This window comes from Helianthus annuus, chromosome 12 (assembly GCF_002127325.2).
Source record: "Helianthus annuus cultivar XRQ/B chromosome 12, HanXRQr2.0-SUNRISE, whole genome shotgun sequence".
Taxonomy (NCBI): Eukaryota; Viridiplantae; Streptophyta; class Magnoliopsida; order Asterales; family Asteraceae; genus Helianthus; species Helianthus annuus.
In genome coordinates, this window is record NC_035444.2 from 129,188,762 (window position 1) to 129,197,654 (window position 8,893).

General features: G+C 40.7%; 2 protein-coding genes across 2 annotated transcripts; one reads left to right on the top strand and one right to left on the bottom strand.

Annotated features, from left to right (window-relative positions):
• Positions 1–594: 594 nt before the first annotated feature.
• On the bottom strand, positions 595–5,258 carry LOC110894849 (kinase-interacting protein 1). Its single transcript, XM_022142081.2, has 2 exons — positions 4,946–5,258; positions 595–3,151 (listed from the first exon to the last, which is right to left on the bottom strand). The coding sequence occupies exons 1-2, from the start codon at positions 5,037–5,039 to the stop codon at positions 750–752; spliced, it is 2,496 nt and encodes an 831-aa protein (XP_021997773.1). The 5' UTR covers positions 5,040–5,258; the 3' UTR covers positions 595–749.
• A 230-nt stretch (positions 5,259–5,488) lies between these two features.
• On the top strand, positions 5,489–7,139 carry LOC110892835 (glutathione S-transferase T3-like). Its single transcript, XM_022139977.2, has 2 exons — positions 5,489–6,075; positions 6,406–7,139. Exons 1-2 carry the CDS (start codon positions 5,607–5,609, stop codon positions 7,137–7,139), a joined length of 1,203 nt encoding a protein of 400 aa, XP_021995669.1. The 5' UTR covers positions 5,489–5,606.
• Positions 7,140–8,893: the final 1,754 nt, after the last annotated feature.

Sequence of the window (8,893 nt, forward strand, 5' to 3'; positions counted from 1 at the left end):
TTACCTTGAAAGAATCAGGAAAACAGGTGGTGGTGGCGGCGTTGATTAAGCCCATATGAAGATTTAGGGTATTTTTCATCGGAAGATGCTGTGATTCTCTCATGTTTAGGGCTCAATCAATTTTGAAAGATGAAGCAGATACAGAGGTTGTAGCCCGGGGAAAACAAAACATGGGAAAGATTGAGGGTTTATAATTTGAATAGACAACTTGCAAGGGAAGGATTTCATAACTATGGAAAGATTGAAACTGATGGAGAGAATTTCTGGGAGGCGGTATATCAATTGAAGGAGAATTGAGAGATGGCGCCTAAAACACAATTCTCTGGCCAAAGACCTATGCCACATCATGGTCAAATGATCAACATTATTTTGCTTTAGTATAAGAGATTGATACATATCATCAATATAACAATACTTATACATGACATGGTACCGCTGTTTGATGCTGTAAATCTCTTAATTCAGGTACATGACACCTGAACTATAGTGGAACGTTCGTTTCAGAACCAAAAATACATAGTAAATCCACAGAATTCACGTGTTCGCAGTGCATAAGAAATAATCAGAAGTAGGGAGAGAGAGAAACAAAAGCGGTTACAAAATCATCTTGTGTATCAATCACATATAAAACAATAGGTACAAATGCATTATGCGTTTCTCGTGGCTCTCAGCATATCATTGATAAAAACATCCCTCTCTCTCTCTCTCTCTCTATATATATATATATATGTATATAACATAACAAATTTTTACATGATGCTTGATGCTGTGAGTTTCTTGTGAGGGTTTATACATGCCAAAATAGACGGTTTTTGCTTTTTCGATTTAGCCCCGAAGATTAACGAGCGTAAGGGAACATGTGGGCGATTAGGCGACCGCGGTTGCTTCTGATCGGAAAGACTAAACTCGTCTTCTAACCTTTTTAGAGTCTTTTCGGTTTCAACTTGCAGTGCCGTGACATGGTTTAAACCTGCTTCAAGTTCTTGGTTAACTTTAGTGTTTTCTTGTTGCATGTTGGATACTTCACCTTGAAACTTTGCAGCTTGATGTGTATTAAACTTAATTTCATCCTCTTCAACACCTTCCCTCAAAGCTCTCTTTATCTCCTCCTGGATGTCGAATAACGACGCGAATCTTCGTTGTAATTCATTCTTCAATAACGCGCTTTGTTCTAACCATATCTTAAGTTCGGTTTGTATCTCCTTAAGGTGTTTGAATATCGCGTTGATGTCTGATCTTATGCTGGATCTCCCGTCGCTTCCTTTAGCTTTCACTTTTATAATTTCTTGTTGTAGATCTTCTACTTCTGTCTTGAATTTTTGTACTTGATGGAATGTTGAGCTGAATCTTAACCAGAAATCAAGATTCTCGTCAAGTATTGCATCGATGTCGGTTCTTAGCTTTGCTTCAATCTCTGAAACCTGGTTGGGTTTGTCTATGAAGATGGATTTGATGTCGGTCTCCTCGTTAACTTCTTGCAGAAGTTTGAGTTTTTGTTTCATTTTTTGAATTTCATAGTCCTGTTTTGCTAGCAACGCTTTCATTTCATCGAACGTTTCTTGGTTTTTCCGCTCTTCATCGGCTAGTTCTTTTTTCGCGGTCTTGTACTTTCTCAAGATTGTTGTATACTCTTGTAAAAGAACCTTTTGTTTATCATCTAAACCGCCCGACAATAGTTCTTGCCATCTAATTTCCTCCGATTTCAGAACATCATCCGTTGTTGTTTCGGAGGTGATCTTGTTGTTGTTCTCCACATCATCGTTCGCGCAGTTGGTTTCTTTTTCTTCCACGCGTTCTTTTGACATTGAATTCAGGGGCTGGGGTACGTGTTTCGGGGAAGAACCTGTTGTTATCTTGATGATCTCTTCGTCGTTCGTCGAAGGTTCACTAAGTGTGAAGTCCCCGTCGCGCTTCACATCATTGATGTGCTCAAACAAGTGATGGACATTGCAATGGGCTTCAGTGAAGTGCATATTGAGCCGGTTATTTTGGTTCTCAATGTTCATGCCTAAATCTTGTACCCCATCCAGTTTTTTCTCCACATCCTTGAAAGTTTTTGCCAAATTATGCGCCGCACCGATTGAATTAGTTGATTTATTTTGTTCCAGATTCTGGATTTGTATCTGAAGATCATCGGTTTCTGTTCTCAACCTGTCGATCAGTGCACTTTGTGATGACACCAACGTTTCTAAGCCGAGCACTGTGTTCACGAGCTTGTCAATCATATCTGCCATTTCTGTAACTGTCAACGGTTTCTTTGAAAGCTCCTCGAGGGTTTCTTTGATCTTTTCTTGTAACTCATTTTGCTCGCTTTCATGTTCATGTTCATGATCATGATCATGAGCATGAGCATGATGATCATCAGTAAACTGCAGGTACTCATGTTTAAACGACTCAAGTTGCTGTTTAACATTTTGAATCCTCTCGCGCTCTAATCTTGCTTCGTGGCTTGACTCGTCATGTTTTGCTTGTAACTTAGCCAAACTCTCTTCACACGACTTCAATGCAGCCTCTGCCATTATAGCACGCGCATCATCGTCCTCTATACCTTTAACTACCTTAAACTCGTCTTGTAAATCACAAACTCTTTGTTGCATTTCAATGATCTTGTTCTCAATTTCTGAGAACTTTGCTAGCCCGGATTCATACGAGCTTTTCGTGAACTCCTTCATCGTTTGCATAGAAAGAATATCTTTCTGAAGTTTATCGATCTCGTCGATGGCCTCTTCTTTCGTTAAACCGGATTTCATAAAACCGTTATGGTTATCTGCTTTGGTGGGCTTCTTGACAATGTGTTTCTTTGGGCCATTGGTTAGAAAAGCCTTCATAGTTTCTGGGGCCTTGGGTGGATCCGGGCCTGTGTTTTTGGTCATTTTGGGCCGGTTATCATTTTCATCATCATCATCATCTTCGTAGTCTGTGTCATAAGGAAGTTGATCCGGGAAAACCGAAGCGATGGTGGTGTTGGCCTTTTGCAAGTCGGTCGAGAGTTTGTCGTATCTCTCGGCTAATGCTCGATAAGCACGAACACTCTCCTCAATGAAGGCTATGAGCTCGGGCCGGTGCTTGTAGTACATTTCCGCTCTCTTGGCAAATGAATCGCCATCTTTTTGAACGAGGTTCATGGCGTTGGCAACCTTCTCTTCCATATCTACAAATTATCGTGTATTTGTTATCGATTATATATTTATTTGTATGCATTTTTTACTTAGTTTCATGTATAGATAAAGACTTATATTAAACACTAATGATTTTATCAATTACAAAACAAATTAACTAATAGTTTTCTTAAAAGTTGAACATTATTTACCAATTTTATCAAAACTAGACATCATAACTAGTTTTATTAGTTTAAAAGTTCCTTTTAATGAATTTTCCTATTCATGTGAAACCATTAGAAATTTACAGTAGCAGTGTTGTAAAAGTCGCTAGGCGGTCTCTAATCGGCCGACTGGGGAGTTGGGAGTAATCGGAGTACTCGGAAAGTACTCGGCGCGGACATGGTAAATATAAAGAAAATTAATTGTTATATATTATATATGTTAAAATAAGCATAATTCATGTCAACTGAGTATAATTTAAAATGAAACATGTTTAAAGTTCAAATATTCTGAATACAAGTCCGACTAGTCTGAATACAAGGTCGAGTGGTCGAGTACAAGATCGAGTAGTCCGAGGTACAAGGCCGAGTAGGCCGATGTTGACCAATTTTGACTAATTAAAAGTCAACAAACCACGTTGACCGCCTAGACCGACTAGGCCGACTCTTTCCGACTACGTCCGACTAGGCGCCGAGTTTGACCGAGGCCGACTAATTGAGTCCGCCTAGGAGGAAGTCGCCTCGGAGGGGTTCCGAGGACCGAGTACTCGCCGAGTACTCGGCCTTGGAATCCGACTTTTACAACACTGTACAATAAAGAGTAGCAGGTAAACATGTAACAAGCTGCGTTTGAAATCCCTTTCTGAAAGTTAGACACGCACACGCCTCTACGGCCTCATCCGATGGATGCTCTTAACTTTTCCAACTTTTTCTTTTGAAAAAATCCAACTTTTCTAAAGAGAAGGCATAAAAAGTCATTAAACAGAGAAAATACCGAAACTACCCTCCACCAACTAACTTAATATCAATAATAACTTCCCCACCAATTAATTTGGGCCACATAGAAAATGAAATCCTTTCTTTCGTATATAGAACCTTTGAAAGTGTATAAATATTGTACGTATTGTTTACTTGCTAGATGCAACGAAAGAGATGGATAAGTTTCACATCAAAATAATGGATAAATGTGTGCATACGATTCTATATTTAAATTTGATTCCGTGTCATACCTCCCTATATATTTATAAATGAGTTAAATGTAATTTTAGTCATGTGGTTTGGGTCATATTGGCAGTTTAGTTTAAATGTTTCATTTTTCGTCTGTGGGTCCAAAAAGGTTTCACCGTTGTCATTTTAGTCCACTGGGTTAACTCCATCCATTGTTTCTGTTAACGAGAAGGCAATTAGGTCATTTTATATGGCTGAATTACCCTTCTAGTTAACATAATTACATATAAAATGACCGAATTGGCCTTCATGTTAACAGAAATAATGGATGAAGTTAACCCAATGGACTAAAATGACAACGGTGAAACCTTTTTGGATCCACAGGAGAAAAATGAAACATTTGGACTAACAAAATGACCCAAACCATAGGGATTAAAATAGCATTTAACTCTTTATAAATTACACTAAGGTATAATATCGTTAAAGCGCGTTATTACACAAAGGTAATATCATATCATTAAAGCTCCGTAACACCTTTCAAAAAAATTAAAGCTCCGTAACAAATGTCCAAACACATACAATAACCAAGTATAACCAAAAAGAGTTGAAGATATGTTAAAATCTTTTTGAAAAGAACATGAACATGTCGTGTTTGAGTTAAAAAAGAAAGTTAGGTACCTTGAAGGCTTTGCTCGAGCCATTTTGACTGCTTGGTTCGAATGTGGCTAGCCCACCACCACGAATATGCGTTGCTTGCTGCCCTCTGTAACATCTTTTATCACCACCGCACCTTTTCTTTTCTTTGCTTTTAATCACAAGAAACACATAAACGTGCAACTTGATCTGTGTTAATCGCGATCAACTCTATTCAAAAGGGAATGAATATAAGTAGATGGAGAAATGAAAAGATGTTTTTAGTTAGAATGATGAGTTGGGTGTGATTGAGTTGGAAAAGGAAGAAAAGTGGTGGTGGGGATGAAACTAGTTGTTCAAAAGAAAAGCAATAATATTAATATATTATGAGGCTTAGTCGCCTCAATAAGGTCATGTGTACTGGGGCGCTTTAGCCCATGATCGCGCCATCATGGCGCCTGGAACACCGCCCCCCTGGGCGCTATGTTCTAATTTTTTTGTCCAGCGCGATAAAGATAGCGGCGTGAAGAGAATTGTTTTGAATTTTTTTGACCGTTTGTAACGGTCAATTTCATTAAAAAAAAAAAAAATTCAATTTATTTTTCAACTTTCCTTTAAAATCAATCTCATCTCTTTATTTTTTTACCACACACATTCAAACTCTCATCTCTCCCAAATTTTTTTACAATTCTTCATATTTTATACAATGAATCCATTCAACCGGGGCTTCATTCCTCCGCGATCTAGTGGCAATCCTACTCGTCCCGTGGCACCGGTTCCCACTAGACCCAATCCTTTCGGCTCCGGTTTTCTCGACTACAATCAACAAAGTCCCGGGTTCATGAATCTTTTGAACCAACCGCTATCATGGGACCCTAATCTCTACGGGTGGAACCCAAGTCAAAACATGGATGGGTTGGGGTCGTCTCAAGCGTTTGGGTCGGCTCAAGCGTTCGGCTCCCCACTACACGAACCCGATGTTGTTCCGGAGACGCAACCCGAGGTACCGGATACGCAACCGGAGACGCAAAAAGGAAAAGGAAAAGCAAAACGGGCACATAAAAAGAAAGTTGAAACCAACACCCGAACGAAAAAAAATGTGCAAACGTGGGAGCCCGAAGAGGAGTATGCGTTAACCCGCGCTTTCATCGATGTTTCGGAGGACCCGGTCATAGGTATGTTTATTTTTTTTTTCTGTTTTTATATTTTTTTTTCTGTTTTTATATTTTTTTTTCTGTTTTTTTTTATTTTCGGTTATTTATTTTCTGTTTTTAAATTTTTTTTCTGTTTTTTTATTTTCAGTTTTTTTTTTATTTTCTGTTTTATAATTTTCTGTTATTTATTTTCTGTTTTATTATTTTATGTTTATTATTTTATGTTTTTTTTTTCTGTTTTTTATTATTTCCAGTTTTTTTTTTCTGTTTTTAATTACTTTCTGTTTTTTATTTTTTCCAGATTTTATTTTTTAAATTTTGAGCTAACATTTAATATTGTTTTGTGTGTAGCAAACAATCAAAGTAAAACCGTATTTTGGAACCGAATACGAGAACTCTTTTTCGAGCTCATGGGTAGGGGAGAATACCGCCTACCGGACTCTATATCGGGGAAGTGGACCGATATAAACAAGAGGTGCACAAACTTTCAAACCGTGTACCAACGCTTGTATTCCGGATGGAAAAGTGGAAGTAGCGATGAAGACATTACGCAAGAGGCATTGGTCGAGTATACGGAGGCTAATGGCCATTTCCCGTACATGAAGTGTTGGCAAATCCTTCGCCATAGCCCCAAATGGGCCGTCGTAACTACTCCTAGTGGTCGTTCGGGAAATACACGGCCATCAAAGAGGTCCAAAACAAACGAGTCCGGTGAACCCGAAACGCCAACCTCCGACGCTCGAAACATCGGCTTGGACGAGGATATTCCGGATGACGAGCCGGTGGAGGAGCTACCAAGACCGCCCGGAAGAAAAAGCCGGGCGAAAAAACCCGAGTCCTCGTCGATGTCTATGGGAACGGATATGAGTCACGCATTTTCGGAGATAAACAAGCGGCTTCAAGACATACACGAACTCGGTAACAAACGTTTGGAGGAGAACGAAAAAGTTACGGAGATTATGCGGGATCGACAATGGGCTCACGACTTTGACTTCTACTCCAAACCGCATGACCACTTAACGGGAAAAGCTTTGAAAATGGCGTTGGCTCAAAAGGAGCAGATTGAAAAAAAATATAATCTTTGATTGTGTAATTTTTTTTTTATGCTAGTTTAATGTTTTTTTTCTAGTTTCATGTTTTTTTTTTTATTTTATTGTACTTTTTTTTATTTAATGAAATGAATTTTATTTTTAAAAAACTTACAAAATGAATTAAAAAATTAAAAATGAAAAAAGAGTAATGATTACACAGGGGCTTTATGACTACGGCCTCAAATTACATAAAGCCCCATAAAGTCCCGGGATGATGTGGCATGCCAAATGGCGCATAACGCCCCTTTGAGGGCTTTATGACTACACATGCCCTAAGTGCATGACCTTAGACCATGGGTATGGTGGGGTTTGGGTTGGGCTTGGGTTGAGGCATTTGTTAACACGTGGAATGGGAGCTCCCCACCGTCTGGTTACGTGTCTGCGGGGTATGATGGGGCGTGGGTTGGGCTTGGGTTGGGTGCACCGCTGGCATCAGAATATAAAAAAAAATTACAAAAAATATATAAAAAATCACACAACATTTATAAAAAAAAACCTACAACTTCATTAAAATTTTAAAAATTGCATAATCCTAAAAATTACATAATTTCTAAAAATTATACAAAATAACAAACCTAGAGCGTTAAATAAATTTCAAAAAGGTCGATCTTGTCGAACGCCTTTCGCTCCTTGCCTCGAAACTCTATGTTCGCCACCGCTACCCGGTCCTCGTGGCTTAACTCGCCGCTCGGAACCGCTTCGTAGTAAGTCTTGAAACGGTCGAGCTTGGGCCGTAGCTCGCGCCATTTATGTTGGCACGTGTTGAAGTTGTGGCGGTCGTTACCGACGTTATGTCGGTAGGCCGAGAATGCGTCCGGCCAATATTTTGTTTGGCCCGGTGGCCGCCCCTTCATAGCGTCGACGACGCTAGTGACGAGTGCCATTTCTTCTTCATGGGTCCGGGATGTCATAGCGGGGGGGGGGGGGGGGGGGGGGGGGGGGGAACAGTGGGTTAGCCGGTGGGGTTGGGTTCGTGGGATGAGGGGGACCAGTGGGTTAGCGGGTTCGAGAGAAGTGGATAGCCGGTGGGGTTGGGTCGTGGGATGGGGGGGACCAGTGGGTTGAGGGTTAAAATATATAGGGGTGGTTGGGTGACCGGGTGGCGGTTTGGTGTCCCCAACCGTTTGAATTTTAAATTCAAAATTTGAATGTCCGCTATAACGTGGCGGGTGAGCGAATGGGAGGCAGCCAGCTAGCATGGCCATACCGCCCCACGCCCGGCTTGAAAGCCAAGCCCCAAGGGCCACGCCCAACCCAAGCCCACCCGGGATGGTGGCTTGGGCGTTTTTCCCCAACCCACGCCCCATACCCCATGGCCTTAGGCACTAAGTTTTCTACCTTAGACCGCGAGGTGTGGGGCGTAAGTTGGGGCGGCGGAATGCCAAAAATGTTGGCTAAACCACACTGGGCTAGCGTTGGCCATGGCGTTGTCATGCTGGCGTGGAGATTGAGCCTGGAGTGGGGCAAGGGGCAGTGTGACATGGCTGGCTTTGATTGACTGGTTTGATATAGCCGTTTAGGGGTAGCCGTTGGGGGTGGCGGTTAGATATGGTAACTCAAATTTAAAAAAAAATTACATTTTTTTTACCTATAAATACTCACCCAAACCCAAACCAAAAATTACATTTTTTCCCATTCTTTTTCCACCAAACCCAAACCTAAATGTCGAAAATGGTGCCTTGGACCGAAGAGGATGAAATAGCACTAGTGACATCAATTGTGGACACACAACGTACCCTACAACGCAG

Excerpts from the sequence above, each read along its gene's own strand:
- LOC110894849 (XM_022142081.2), bottom strand. The coding sequence starts at position 5,039 with ATGTTACAGAGGGCAGCAAGCAACGCATATTCGTGGTGGTGGGCTAGC. Across the intron at positions 3,152-4,945 it reads GCTCGAGCAAAGCCTTCAAG|ATATGGAAGAGAAGGTTGCC; the intron begins GTACCTAACTTT and ends GATAATTTGTAG.
- LOC110892835 (XM_022139977.2), top strand. The coding sequence starts at position 5,607 with ATGAATCCATTCAACCGGGGCTTCATTCCTCCGCGATCTAGTGGCAAT. Across the intron at positions 6,076-6,405 it reads TTCGGAGGACCCGGTCATAG|CAAACAATCAAAGTAAAACC; the intron begins GTATGTTTATTT and ends TTTTGTGTGTAG.